Here is a 13,282-nt window from a genome sequence, read left to right as displayed (position 1 = left end):
AGCCTTATTGTAGAAATAAACCAGTGAATAAAGCAGTATATAAAGCTGAGATAGCTTCTCTCTGGGCTCCATGCACACAAGACAGGAAGGTATAAGAATGTTTTTCATGGCTGCTGGAAGCAAGGATTCATTTAGGATTAATTCCCCAAACCTGGAAAGGTTTCCAAATGTGAGCTTCAGCAGAGAAATCTTGGAAAATGCCAAGTAAGGAGTGCTCTGGAGTGGTGTTGGGTGTAGTAAGCTTTTTATTTGGCCAAGAGCAGCCAGTTCCATGTTTTCTTTGATGAAATGAGCACAGAATCACTTATTCACTAAGATTTAGCTAACACTGTCACTCAGTAAGCAGGAAGATGCAGTAGTTTCACACCACTTGTAACAAACTAGCTGAAATCAGGCAAAAAACATGGACAACATCTACACACACATTTCCAGAAAGCAGATGATTTTTGGCTGAAGGTGAATCCAATGGTAACAAATTCCCCCGCTGATATCAAATGTGTAGGTCAGAGCATAAGGTCTAAATACCACCTCACTGCAGTTATGGCATAGATTTCCTTTCCATAATTTCTAAGGATAACAAGGAACCTCCTTGGAACAGTACTAGAGTACATTCAACTGCTTCTTTAGAAGATGGTGTGTTTCTGCTTGTTCATTTTCCATGCTGGGAGAGAGAATATGATAAAAAATGGAAGCTTTCTTTAGAGCAAGGAGATAAGAGGCTTCTTTTGGGAGATGAATTTGCAGTAAACCACAGTTCATGTAACAACATATAAGGACACTTCTGCTGCCCTGGACAGGAACTACAGTAACATCATGTGCTCAACTCCTTTGCTGTGAAGTGAGGTTTCTGCACCGTCAGATGAGTGTATGTTTACAAAAGTAAAATATATTTATATGTGGAGAGACTCAGCTCTTTTAAATTAGAATAATTGTCGAAGATTCTCTGACAGGCTTAGGCAGCAATGCAAAACTGGAGCTTTGTGTTGAGACCACTTGAAAAAAACACGTGAGTGGCCACACATCCCTGTCTGCCCCTCACACCCCCATTCTTCATATCACACTACAGACTTGTCAGCTACAAGAACGTGACTCAGAGTTATCATTAACCACACTGTAACAACACACTTCTTTCCTGGGTTCCTCCAGTCCTGACACAATTAGGTCAGTGGAAAAGATTCCTGCTTGTGCACAGTCTGTGCTTGCCCCTAGGGATAAAGGTAACTTAGAGCACAACTGCATTGATGTGACAGCAGTAGTTGTAATGCTGCCACAGAGCAGATGGAAGCACTTTTGCTGTGGAGAATGCTGCTTAAGATCTTGTTACAGAGAGGAAAAGTGGAAATCACAAGTGATCATATCTCAGGCTTGTCCTTGACCTTATCCAATCAACGTTATTATTTAAGTACCAGTTCATTACAGTGTTCCTGCCCAGATGAAGACAGTAAAATTTAGGTACAAACCACATGCTTTTATCTGCTTGTGCCCTCATCTCTGCTCCTTAAGGCAAGGGAACAGAAAAACATTGCTTTGTTAGCTGTTCTAGAAAATGCCAGCCAAGTCCCAGACACATATTTATGACATTACAAAGAGGTCAAAAGTTTTGGAATGTATATAAACAGAATACATGTCCCCATGCCTGCCCTACTGTCTCATGCAGCTGTTGACATGTTCTCTCAATGTTTATGTGTAAAAACAAGAGTGCTGGAAAACAACCTCTTGAGAAAACACTGAGGATTGTTCTCCAGCCTGGGGGTGCTCCACCAGGAACAGTCAACTCTTTGTCAGGGACATCAGCTGGACACACAAACTCACTGGGGGTTTGTTCTGGGCCTCTCTGCTTCAGAAACCAAGTGAGAATCCACTGTGGGCTTGTCTTTATCTACAGTCACTGCCCCCCTTCCAAGGTAATACTTCTCAGTGCTCACCATTGGGGTACATTTGTGGAGATTTGCCAAACTATTGTTGCTGAGTATTGTTTTTTATATCTGTAGGTGTTCAAAAACACTTCCATCCCTGGCATGACAGGGTAAGGTGACAGCTCACCTTACATCAGCCCAAAACCAAGCAGCTTCTGCTCCTCTGAACACATTCCTGCTGTTCCTCTTGGATCCAAGCAGAGCACAGGTAAAATGGAGAAATATTTTACTCTGTAAAATAAAAAGCACAAAGCATGCAGAGAAGTGGCTACACATTGCAGGCCTCAACCTGTTCGAATAAACTCCAGTAGCAAATCACTGTACAGCACCCTCTTCTGTGGCTCTGGAGAGATTTGTGGCTTTAGAGATAAAATCACAATTGCTTTTTGGCATGGTTTTACTTCCCTTTTCAGAACAGGAGTGTATCACACAGCATCCTGATGAAGTTCTCAGCAAGCAAAGTGGGTTCCCTGTTAAAAGTCATTCCCAGCTATTCATGTAAAATGTCCCTGAGAGTTCAGCTGAATTTGGCTGCAAGGAATTTGCACAAACCATGACAAACTGAGAGGTGTTCTCAGAATACAAACTGTGCAGTTTAATCTGCCCTATTGTGCTGGTACCAAACTATGTCTGGAGCTGCAGCTGGCTAAATGAAGAGCCCAGCTTCGCTGTGTGTATTATAAGCAGGACAGGATTTCACAATAGCTTTGTATAAGCCCTTTGTGCAGATATCCAAGGGCTAAGAGGGCTGATTAACCTCAAATACCGCTCAGAACAGCCAGCCATCAGAGAACACTGTCTGTCTTTCATAACATGCCAGCAAAAATCTCGTGAGGATGGTCTCAGCAGAGTGTGCAGCCAGATTTCTACCTACCCTTCACCCCTGTGGTAAAAAGGAAAAGCTGGCATTCTGTATAGCACCACTCTCCCATAATCCAAGTCAGGTGGGGGGAGAGCCACATTATTTATGTGAAATCCTTTCTCTCAAAGCACAAAACCTGCCGCTGACCCTGTCATAAGTGGGCACACAGCCATGGCAAACAGGGGAAGTTACACAAGGGTGCAAAACTGTTGATGGAGCCAGATCACACACTGGTCCCAGTGTTGCCTTGTGGATAGTAGGTGGGGCCTTTGGCATTTGCGTGGGGGCTCTCCAATGAGACCCAGAGCAGGACAAGGCTCCAGCCTTCTGGTTTTCATAACAGTAGCCCCCTCCAGTAGGGTTGAGGCATGGGAGGAGCTTGCCCAAACTCAAATAAACACTGACATGCAGCATCTTATGAGGATGTGCAGCCTCCACAGGACACACTGCAACAGCTGGAAGGACAAGGATTGAAACTGTAAGTATGTCTACCTTCTCCACTTCCTTAATAGCACTAGTAGTTTGTGGAGTGGCATGTTCTGGCTGCACTTACTTGTGCTAGCAGTGTAACCTGCTGCCTGTCCCTTTGGCCCATGTGTTAACAGCTGCAGAAAAACTAAACACCCTATAGATATATTTACATTAATAGATGGACATTTCAAAGTTTAGCTTTCCTGTACATCTAAAAAAGTTCAATTGTATCTGGAGAATTCTTCTGTTTGTCTCTCCCATCCCAAAGCATTGTTTTATGTAATTAAAAAAAAAATCTCTAACATGCAGTCACAGACAGCACCGGCCATAAAGTTACAAAATCCAGAGCTGTGAAGTCTACCCAGTAGTTACAGTTGGGAAGCAGCTGGAAATAGCCAGTAAAGAGAAACCAGGTTGTTCAGTAGCTAATGCAAGTGTTGAGCAGCAGCATTGTCTTTCAAATGGCAATAAATTGTTGTAGGAAGTTTCAGCGTAATTGCTCATATTTGCTTCTAATTATATTGATTCCTGCTTTATGATGCTTTGTTGATTTCATCATGGATGAAGTCTGTGAATACAGTACAACTGCGCAGCAGTCCCTGGTGACCATCATTCTGGTCAGGTCTGCTGGAGATGAGGTACCTTCAGGCTGGGACAGGGAAGGGAACAGTACCTGCCTGTTCTACTAGCAGCCATATCCAGCTGTTTGATTCTGACCTTCCCTTGATCTGTGGTGACAAGTGAAGGAGCTGCTGGAAAAAGCTCAACATTAAAGTGGCTCCACATACTACTTATTTAACAGACTCTGAAGGAACCCAGTACCACCAGGGTTTGTGGCCTTTTTTTTATGGTGTGTTTTAATAAAAACTTTTCAGATCCCAAGAACTCTTCATTCCTAGCCACCTCTAGGCAGGGTACAGAAGGGGATTAATAGAATTTAACAGTGGTCCAGGTACTGCAAAAAGATGTAACAGCCAAGAAAGTAGTTAAGTAGCACAAGGCAGTTGCTTTTACAAAACACACACTGTTAATTACTGAAACAGGTAATTAGGTTATAGTCTGAGAAGACAACATTCTATGACCTAAGAATCCAGATAATCACTGAATTATGTGCTCTTTGCAACATGACAGGTGAAAGACGTTGTAATGTAACACAAGGCAGAGACTGTCAGAATGTACATCATACACTACAGTTTGCCTGGTTAACAACAGAAGTTATAAATGGAGGCCACTAAAATCTCAGCATTTAACCAGATCTGATCATTTCAACACTGGTTTTGAATATTTTCACTTGCTTTATTTGGGACAGTGTTTTTAAGTTTTCACCTTTTTCCCTCCCATGTGAAGGCTATGGAGAAAAATAGTTATTCATTCAGAAATGCAGAAAATCTGATTTATCCACAGGACTCTGAGGGCTAAAAGCCTTTAAGAAAGCCATCAGCTATCATGAGAGGCCAACTAAAGTTAAGAGCACAGTTAGCACCAGATAACCCACCAAACCACTTCTGCTTTTTCATCCAGGAGCAAACAGACTGAAGTGAAGTCCTTCTGACTTACGGCTTTCCACAAAACTCCCACTTGCAGGATCTCACTTTGCTGTCAGGAAATACCTTTTTGTCACGGAGAGGCAAGGGCAGCATATCCTGAAAGAACACTTCCTCCAGTAGAGGCAGTTTCTTGGTCCTGGTGCTCTGTTCCTGCAGGGCTAAATGGCTTTCAGCCTTTTTTCAGGCCTTCCACCAGTTCAGCAACATTTGAAAAGCTCTAGTGCCATAATTATTTAAGAGATACCAATGAACTGTCTGCCTTCCAGCTCTGGCAAGATGATAAAGTCCTTCAAGCAAACGTTCCTGTCCCTGGACCTGCAGTCCCCTCGCTGGAGCTCAGCAGAGGCAAAGGTAACTGCAACAATATTTGTATGCTGATTTGGAAAAGGTAGCTACTAATTTCTGTCAACACCCATCTCATGGGTACTGTGACTTTTGCTACCTTTCAGGCAAAGGACTATGAACTGCGTCAGTACGAGACAGCAAAGTGGGTCAGCACAGTCATTAAGGGAGAAACCCAGAAGGAAGCCATGCGCCAGGGCTTCTGGAAACTCTTCCACTACATCCAGGGAAAGAATGAAAGAGGTAGGACATGCTGGTTTTGAACAGAAAGAATTACAAGTAGCTAATGAACAGTACAGGAGCTGGGAGATGCAGCTTAGACACATGGTTTTCCTTTCCTCTAGAAATGAAGATTGACATGACTGTGCCAGTGACCTGCCTGGTAAAATCAGGCTGCACAGACTTCAAGATCTCTTTCTTTGTGCCATTTGAACATCAGGACTGCCCCCCTCAGCCCACTGACTCTGATGTGTTCATTGAGGAGCGGAAGGCAGCAGCTCTCTTTGTCCGGTAAGCAAAACCAGCACAGCTGACACCACATGAATGCAGCTCAGTAGCTGCACTCATTTAAGTGTGGGCTACACTTCCTTAAGAGATGATTAAGTATGGATAGACCCAGCTGTTCAGAGCCTTAATTGCTAAAACCCAACCCTTAAGCAATCTTATGCTTGGGTGTCTCACCACAAAAACAAGTGACCAGGTTGTGAAACACTGGGATTCTTTTCAAAGACACTTGAAAATTGCATTGAGTTTCAGAGATGCAGCCTCCAAAAGAATCTTCTGAAGACAGTGTTTTACAGAACATCTAAACCACTCTCCCAGCACTTTTTTATTTGTAGTCCTGACTGCCAAAGAACACACAGGGTAGTTGTTACTTAAGTGCTTGTTTTAAATCTTACCTTTGAAAACAGCATAAATTCCCATGCTGCTTGACTGCTAGTTCTGCATGGGTAATCTACCAACTTCAAACTGCAGCACAAGTGAAAATAAAGCCAGGGGCTTGAATCAAGAAATCTTTTCTCACTTTTACCAGGTCCTTTGGTGGATTTGCCTCCCCAGAGAAGTATGCTGAGGAAGCTGATGCCTTGGCCAGAACCTTAAGAAACAGAGGCCAACCATTCCATGAAGACTTCTTTTATACTGCAGGCTATGACAGTCCCTTCAAGCTCTTTAACAGGCATAATGAAGTGTGGTATTTTAAAAAGTAACACTACAGGGGATATTGAGAGGGTACTAAGCAGCTCTGGATGAAAACAGACCTTGTTAATGGCTTGTATTTTAGTGCAGAAGAGCTTTAATTCACATGTCCAAATTTAATTCACAATGTCCAAATTTATTTTCTCTAGTATGAATAACTTTTCTGGATAAAAACATTTCAAAATGTAATTCAAGATCATACCAGGTGGAGCAGGCAGGATACATAACAAACTTACTCCTCTTATTGAAAGGTTTTAAGCAACACAAATAATGTGAAAATCCTGCTGAATTTTAAGTATGTAGCTTTATTTCTCATTAGAAGTGCTACAGGGCTAGTTGAAGCATTATGGAAAAGGAGTTCTTCATAACTGACTTTCATAAGCTGGCTTTCCTCATACTGACATCACCCGAGAGCAGGGAGGAATTTAAATGACTTTTTCAGAGAAGCAAGCTTCCATTAAGGAGCATTAGAAAACAAGTATCTTAGCAGGCCTTAGTGACTCATAAACAGTAACTGTTGTTAATTAGTTAAGTAGTATTATCAAAATCTCCCACTTCTCCAACTTTTTTCCCTTGTGAAGACCAAATGTTGTGTAGTTTAAATCCAGAATCCTTGGAAAAGATTACCAAGTCCAAGCTGTACACCTGTTCTGAGAGGATCTGCACCTGAATATGTATTACCAGGATTACTGGTGGACTATTACTTCAGTAGCAAATATACAAGTATTAAGTTTAGCTCTCTCCTTAAAACACTTGAAATACTCTAAGTTATTTAGCTTTGTCTAAAATATGGTCACTTGCAGCCTGCACACCAGCAGTATTTGACACCTCAGTTAAGAAACCTGAAGGACAAGCATCAAGCCTAGTTTAGTCTCTGCTCTAAATTTAGCATGTTAAATCTTAATATAGTAGCCTGGAGGTGTTTTGCATCAAGTTGTTCCAGACAGAAAGGTCACAACACCAGGTAGAGTTTACAGATTTTTATTCACTCCAATCAGCATCAGGCAAACATAACCAGTGAGGTAAAAACACATGGCTTTTTTAATGCTGTTCACTCAAGTGTAACCCATTTATCAGCCATCTTCCACCTATTAAGACAGACATAAGAACCATTATAAGGTACCGAACCAGCACAACACACTTGATGGGAACATCTCAGACCTTAGAATTTCATCTCTGTTCAGTGAGAGAGTTCAAGCTAAGGTTATCATCACTTGTTCCAACAAATAGATTATTACAGCAGTTACACTCACCTCCTCAATTCCTCATATGCTAGTTCCAGAGTTGCCTCTTCACCTAAATCAAGAAAACACAGTTAGCATATGCAGCAGCACAACTGCTAAAAGCTTCACAACAGCTTTGCAACCTCAGAGAGAAATGGAACGGAAAGGGTAATATCACAGTAACTCATTTGGCAGAATCAATTTCATCAGCGGCTACAAATATTTCCAGAAGTTTTTAATACAATTCATCTGCTGTGTAGACTTACCCAGTGAGGCTGCAGACAGCACAGTGCCTTCCTGAGAAAGAAAGAAGTACTTTCAGAATAACAGACAGCAGTACTATACGCAAAGTTCATTTATCTATTAATTTCTATTCACCAAACTTTTACCTGAAAGGAAACTGACTTTTACCTGGCATCTTACGAGTTCAACTTACAACACCCAAATATAGAATTACTAACATTGAAAGAATCAGGGAAGTAAAAAGCTATTACTTTGCTTTGTGATACTGTCTCACCCAACAATATTGTATTTCATGATTTTAAATACCTAAAATACAAGTCCCATAGGTTTTCAAGATGGCTTCCATTTTTGAAAGTGTTTGGGATGTTCCAGTTTGTTTGAAAAAAAGTTTGTACAGCAAACATCTAGAACTTGAGCTAAATTTGTGTAGAGCCAATACAAAGGTAAGTATTAACAACTGCTGAGAAAAGACAGCCACAGCACAAGTTTCTATTTTAATTCCAGAGTGCAGTGTCACAGTAGTGCCCACAGAACAGCCAGATACAATAAAGGGAAGACAAATCAGGTATCTTATAGGACTAATTTTGGGCACCACTGTTTAAGCATTCAGCACAAAGACAATATTCCAGGAATTATTAAACCCCAGTATTCTACACTTACCTCAGAGACATCCATTTTATTTCTCAAACTCCATGCAAGTGTCACCCTGTAAAGAAGGGAAATTGTACTAAAACACTTTTGGCAGTGGTTTGAGAGTGTGAATGTGGGTACTGTTTCAGCACAAGAGCTCTCCTCAGCCTCTTTCAGAGAGATTCCCATTGCTTAGAATTCATCACAAACAGTACATGCCAAGAGTAGCTTAATGCAGTATCTCTTGTGACAAACCCTTTAAAGGGGGATCTGGCCTTACTCCCAACCACATCTTCATTCACCTCACCATAAGAGCTCTGATCTAGCCATTGAGGTAAACAATTTACCACATAGGCATTCAAGATCAGTGCTACTCCCTGAAAAAGCCCACTACATTTTAACAGCAAGTTTAATAGCAGGTAATTGTACTGCATTTGCTCAGCCCAGAACATGTGACAACCTGGTAGCAAGGAGCTTTTCTTATCTAGTAGGAATTCAAGTAGTCCATAGCAGCTACACATTTAAAATGGTCAGCACTATTTCTTTTTAGTCACAGAAAGCAGTTTATTTTATTTTGAGATACGCAGCACTGTGGGGGAGTGAATCCTGCAGGCTGCTGGCAAATCCAGGCTTTTTAACCTGGAAAAGGTTATAAAATCAAGAACCCTGCTTAATGGTGCAGCCAGCCCTGTAAATGGCCCTGTAACAGCCAGTATCTAGTAACTTCCTCATTCCCTGTATCACACAATTCTGACCAGTCACACTCATGTGTTAGCAACTTACTTTTGCTCGCAGCACTACCACGTGCATCACTTCCCTGCTCCATCGCACCTGGATCAAAGCAAACCATTAGGACAGTACAGAAACAAGCACAGGAGAAAACCCAAGTCAGGTGCCTGCAGTCAGATAGAGCTAATTACAGACCTCCATGATTGAAGTCAAGGCAGTCACATCTCATCACACAGGCAGCTCACACTGTCAGGCCCTGTGCAGCCCTGCTGTAGGGCTGGGCTGCTATGGGCAAGAGGGCAAATACTTAAGTAGTGCCATCAGAGCAAATTCAAGGAGCTCACTGTGACAAGTTTAGTGCACACCAGCCTGTCAAGACTGGGCTCCAGCCAGCAGCTCCCCTTTAAACATCCTCCTGTTTTGGCTGAGATGCAAGCCACAGCCAATGGACCTCTTACCCCCTAGCTGACAAGCAGTTAAAAACTTATGGGCCTATGTTGAAAGCCTAATACTTAGGAAGTAAAAACAAGTACTTACCTCACAATGAGAAACATTTGGAAGCCTGTAAATAAAAATTTGCTATTAGGCAGGGTCCAGCAGGAAGTTATAGCATTAACAGTTTGAGTGAAGTACTGTATCAGTTTGGTCGATTTATCCTCATGGGGATCAGAGACCTGATTCAACATCAGCATCATTTACAGTAGGCTGCAACACTCCTATCATCCCCTTCTGAAGGCAGGCTGTGAAGCCACTTCCCAGCACTCTTCAACACCAAAATGTTCATTCCTCAACTCCAGGGCATGCTGAAATTGCATGAAGGAGCAAACTTTGCCATTGCAGAGTTCAGTGACGTGAGGTTCGTGTAACCAAATTGTGCATATTAAAGATAACCATTTTGGACTCTAAATTCACAGTAATGTGGCATTCACCATTTAGTTTCAACAGGAAAATTCTAGAGGTCATTAACACCACAATTATTTGATGCTCTTACTGTGAAATACACAAAGCTAAAGGCACACTTAATGGTACTAATATTTGCCTCACACTTTTTAAGAACAAAATGAATTTGCAAGCATCTCTAAAAGCAAACTCAAATGCAGCACAGACAAAAGTAGCATCCATCTAAAAAGTAAAGGTTTATTAATTACCTTTAATTACAAAGGCCTTGTCTTCATCAACATCAGTAACAGGTGAAATGGTTTCTCACACAAGAGGCATGGGGCTCCTCTGTTGAGGGCAGCCTGCAAAGCAACAAAAAACTTTTAGAACATGGAGCACTAGCACCTGATTAACCTTACTCTGCTATATGTTGTGCTTGACTTCACAACCACATCCTACTCTGTATCTATTAATCTTACTAAATTTTATGTTTAACCCACTTACTGGTCTTTTGAGATAAATTTTTAAAATACATTCATGGAGCAAAAAAGAAGTGTTCACCTTCAGTTTCCCACATGATTTGTTTGAAATAGCCTAAGCTACAGGAGGCTGCATCAGAGAAGGAGGCGAAAGACAATAACTGATCACCACAGGTCATCTGCTGAACTATGCAGTCATCACACAGCAGCCTTTCCAGACAGCAGGGATTAAATGAGTTTTCACCCATGTCAGCAATGCAGTACTTACCTTGAAACAGCTTATAGTTTAATCTCCCAGTGCCTGCAACAACAGAAAAAAAAAAAAAATCAGATCCCTTCAGCCTTGGTGCCCAAGCCCTCAGCCCCTATTGAGAGATCACAAGAGCCAGATACATCAGATAGGGGCGAAGCATGTGTTCATCACAGGATATTCTGCTGAACTATGCCGTCATCACTGTATCTGCTTTGGAATCACAGTCCCAAGCAATCGCCTCTTGTGACTGCTTTGACAAGGAAATTTTCCCAATTACAAAAAGTATTTAAAAGTTTAAATACTAGCACCTATAAATTGTTTCTGGTCTTAGTGGAAATTAATCCTAACACATGCCATCCTTCTTACTGCAGTGTTTTAACAGCTCTGTGGAAGAAACCTTACATGAAATACGTATTTCTTACCAGGTGATGATGCTCCTTCTGCATCTCTCTGAAGTGCAGGATTCAAATCCTGGAAGTAAAAAAATTTATGAACAGTATATTCAGCAGTCAAAGCATCGAGGGGAATTTTAAGTTGCTGTGCCTCAGAAAACTGTAATGGTGGTAAAAGTGCTCATCACTCTCTTGGTCAAGAGTAGCAAATAAGTGTCATCACTGTGGCACCAGAGGGATAGCTTTACTCACGGAATTAAGCTGTTTTCTGATCTCATCAGAAGATGCTGTCTAGACAAACACTAAGCACAATTTTACATTTAACTTTCAAGAACTTTTTTTTTACCTTGGGAAGAAGTAGCTTTAGGTCTCCACATTTGGGGGCAGACCTGAAAAGAGATGGAAGAGTTGGACATGTTTGCAGAACAAGGGAGCTTCTCTGGCAATCACATTAGAAAGCCTCAGCATGGAGTTTTCAGAAATCACTTCTGTCCACTACTCTTATACTGAAACCATCATAGGCTTTGAGATTTACTCAGCATCAATCCCCATAGTTACCCATTTTCTACAGCATCCTGCAGGCACTTTCCCCAAAATATTATTTATTGCTGTGAACAAAGAAACAGCAGTAAGGAAGGGGAAAAGGGACCTGGGGGTACCCTTGCAGTCTGGTTACAGTATGAGTAGTTCATAAACAACAGGAGCCTCATAAACACTCTCAGGACAAATAAACAGGTGACTTCTCCCAGCAGAAAAGTGAGGCCTGCCCAAGACACTACAGGCAATGCCTGAATTACAACTGCTGACACTGTAACTCCCTGATACAGTAGCACTCCAGTCTAGCTGGTGTACACAAACCCAACAATTGTTAATTTCAACTCTGTATTTCAAAAGCAATATTTACCTGCACTGAAGCCACAGGAAGAAGGAGTGTAGCTGATATATATTCATCTGAAAACAAGAAAACAGATTAGTTTTTCTTCTTCCAAAAAGGATGCAATATTCACAAATATTATTTTGAAAAATACAAGCAACACTCAAAATATTTTCAGTCTTAAGATTTTCCCTGATGCAATTTAAATTTTGGCTTTTTAAAGGACTGAGGCCACAAAAAATAATTGTTATTACGTATTTTTAAGCACGATGTGATCACTAACCACTTTGTTTTCTACAACACCAATTCTGGTGTACTACCACCAGGGCAGCCAGGCAGGCATTAACTCCGGCTGCTTCAAGGGCCCAGTGGTGTCTCAGCCTTCCCGGATAAGGCCACCAGAAGTATTCCACGCCCAGCTCAGGTATGTTGGCATTCATCACCCTCTCAGATGTCCCTACCAACATAGTTCTCATCACGTGCTGAGCATATGGAAGTGAAGTGAGCCGGTTCTCTTTAAATGCGCCGAGTCGGGACTTACGCAGGAGCCCAAGTCTGACTTGCACAGGCCCATGGCCAGGAGTCACCGCACGTGCCTGCGAGCGCCTCCCAAAGCCTGGGAGCGCCGGGGCTGCGAAGCCAGCCCCTGACCCTCCTGCACTGCACGCATATCCCAGCTGTGCGGGACCCCGCATCCTTCCACAGCTCTACCGCTGCTTTCTGCGCAACGTTTCCCATTTATCTGCAAAAGCAAGCTCCCTAAAGCGCAGTGCGGTTAGAGAAATCCAACCCGCAGACCTATCGCTTGTATTTCCAGCGGGCACAGGACCCCGACATACTGCACGACCCCATCCTAGGCGCAGCAGACGGGCAGGCCAGAGCCCGTGACTCAACGCCTGAGCTATTTCCCGGGGCCGGTGCTCTCCCAAACCCGCAGGACCCCCCTTGTACATCCCCAGGGCCGCCATGAGGCAGAGCTCCCAGCGATCTAGGCCGCGGACCAGGCCCGGCCGCGCAATCCACTTCAATCCTCCCTCGCCACCTCCCATCGGCGCCCGACCCGCACCCGCGGGGCCCCAGGCCGCCCCCCGGAGCGGCAGCACGGCGGCCCGAGCGCGGAATGGCCCCCACTCACCGGCGGGGCCGCCCGAGGGACACCGGGCCCGCATGGCCGCGGCAGCGGAAAAGGAAGAAGGGCCCGCCCCCGCGCCTTATATAGCACAGGTCACGTGGTGCGACCGCGGC

At 43.0% G+C, this 13,282-nt stretch overlaps 2 protein-coding genes, 1 long non-coding RNA gene and 6 other non-coding genes across 11 annotated transcripts in view; 1 reads left to right on the top strand and 8 right to left on the bottom strand.

Annotated features, from left to right (window-relative positions):
- NPL (N-acetylneuraminate pyruvate lyase) overlaps positions 1–2,070 on the bottom strand; it is a 16,823-nt gene extending 14,753 nt beyond the window's left edge. Inside the window, exon 1 of the mRNA XM_053949864.1 lies at positions 2,044–2,070. The gene's annotated coding sequence lies outside the window, so the exon portion shown is untranslated. The remainder of the gene's footprint in view (positions 1–2,043) is intronic.
- Positions 2,038–7,307, top strand: HEBP2 (heme binding protein 2). Of its 2 annotated transcripts, none has more exons than XM_053949868.1 (5): positions 2,038–2,124; positions 5,063–5,147; positions 5,246–5,381; positions 5,483–5,648; positions 6,172–7,307. In XM_053949868.1, exons 2-5 carry the CDS (start codon positions 5,073–5,075, stop codon positions 6,344–6,346), a joined length of 552 nt encoding a protein of 183 aa, XP_053805843.1. In that variant the 5' UTR covers positions 2,038–2,124; positions 5,063–5,072; the 3' UTR covers positions 6,347–7,307. The 2 variants fall into 2 exon arrangements, with proteins under 2 accessions (XP_053805843.1, XP_053805842.1); XM_053949867.1 differs by lacking the exon at positions 2,038–2,124 and adding an exon at positions 3,135–3,256.
- LOC128791927 (uncharacterized) lies at positions 7,301–13,258 on the bottom strand. 2 transcript variants are annotated; one of them, XR_008432228.1, is made up of 12 exons: positions 13,173–13,258; positions 12,068–12,114; positions 11,510–11,552; positions 11,194–11,242; positions 10,787–10,819; positions 10,309–10,401; positions 9,698–9,722; positions 9,215–9,262; positions 8,456–8,507; positions 7,825–7,855; positions 7,589–7,631; positions 7,301–7,423 (listed from the first exon to the last, which is right to left on the bottom strand). It is a non-coding gene; the product is annotated as an uncharacterized LOC128791927 (long non-coding RNA). The 2 variants fall into 2 exon arrangements; XR_008432227.1 differs by having other exon boundaries at positions 8,462–8,507.
- Positions 7,699–7,773, bottom strand: LOC128792622 (small nucleolar RNA SNORD47). Its single transcript, XR_008432485.1, has one exon. It is a non-coding gene; the product is annotated as a small nucleolar RNA SNORD47 (small nucleolar RNA).
- Positions 8,570–8,645, bottom strand: LOC128792616 (small nucleolar RNA SNORD79). Its single transcript, XR_008432479.1, has one exon. It is a non-coding gene; the product is annotated as a small nucleolar RNA SNORD79 (small nucleolar RNA).
- On the bottom strand, positions 10,906–10,978 carry LOC128792627 (small nucleolar RNA SNORD77). The gene has a single exon (XR_008432490.1). It is a non-coding gene; the product is annotated as a small nucleolar RNA SNORD77 (small nucleolar RNA).
- Positions 11,312–11,393, bottom strand: LOC128792615 (small nucleolar RNA SNORD24). The gene has a single exon (XR_008432478.1). It is a non-coding gene; the product is annotated as a small nucleolar RNA SNORD24 (small nucleolar RNA).
- On the bottom strand, positions 11,621–11,687 carry LOC128792628 (small nucleolar RNA SNORD75). The gene has a single exon (XR_008432491.1). It is a non-coding gene; the product is annotated as a small nucleolar RNA SNORD75 (small nucleolar RNA).
- LOC128792623 (small nucleolar RNA SNORD74) lies at positions 12,449–12,527 on the bottom strand. The gene has a single exon (XR_008432486.1). It is a non-coding gene; the product is annotated as a small nucleolar RNA SNORD74 (small nucleolar RNA).
- Positions 13,259–13,282: the final 24 nt, after the last annotated feature.

Source organism: Vidua chalybeata, chromosome 9 (genome assembly GCF_026979565.1).
Source record: "Vidua chalybeata isolate OUT-0048 chromosome 9, bVidCha1 merged haplotype, whole genome shotgun sequence".
Lineage (NCBI taxonomy): Eukaryota > Metazoa > Chordata > Aves > Passeriformes > Viduidae > Vidua > Vidua chalybeata.
Note: the sequence above shows the minus strand (reverse complement) of the source record. Positions and strands in the feature narration are given on the sequence as shown.

Excerpts from the sequence above, each read along its gene's own strand:
- HEBP2 (XM_053949868.1), top strand. The coding sequence starts at position 5,073 with ATGATAAAGTCCTTCAAGCAAACGTTCCTGTCCCTGGACCTGCAGTCC. Across the intron at positions 5,148-5,245 it reads GGAGCTCAGCAGAGGCAAAG|GCAAAGGACTATGAACTGCG; the intron begins GTAACTGCAACA and ends GCTACCTTTCAG. Across the intron at positions 5,382-5,482 it reads CCAGGGAAAGAATGAAAGAG|AAATGAAGATTGACATGACT; the intron begins GTAGGACATGCT and ends CCTTTCCTCTAG.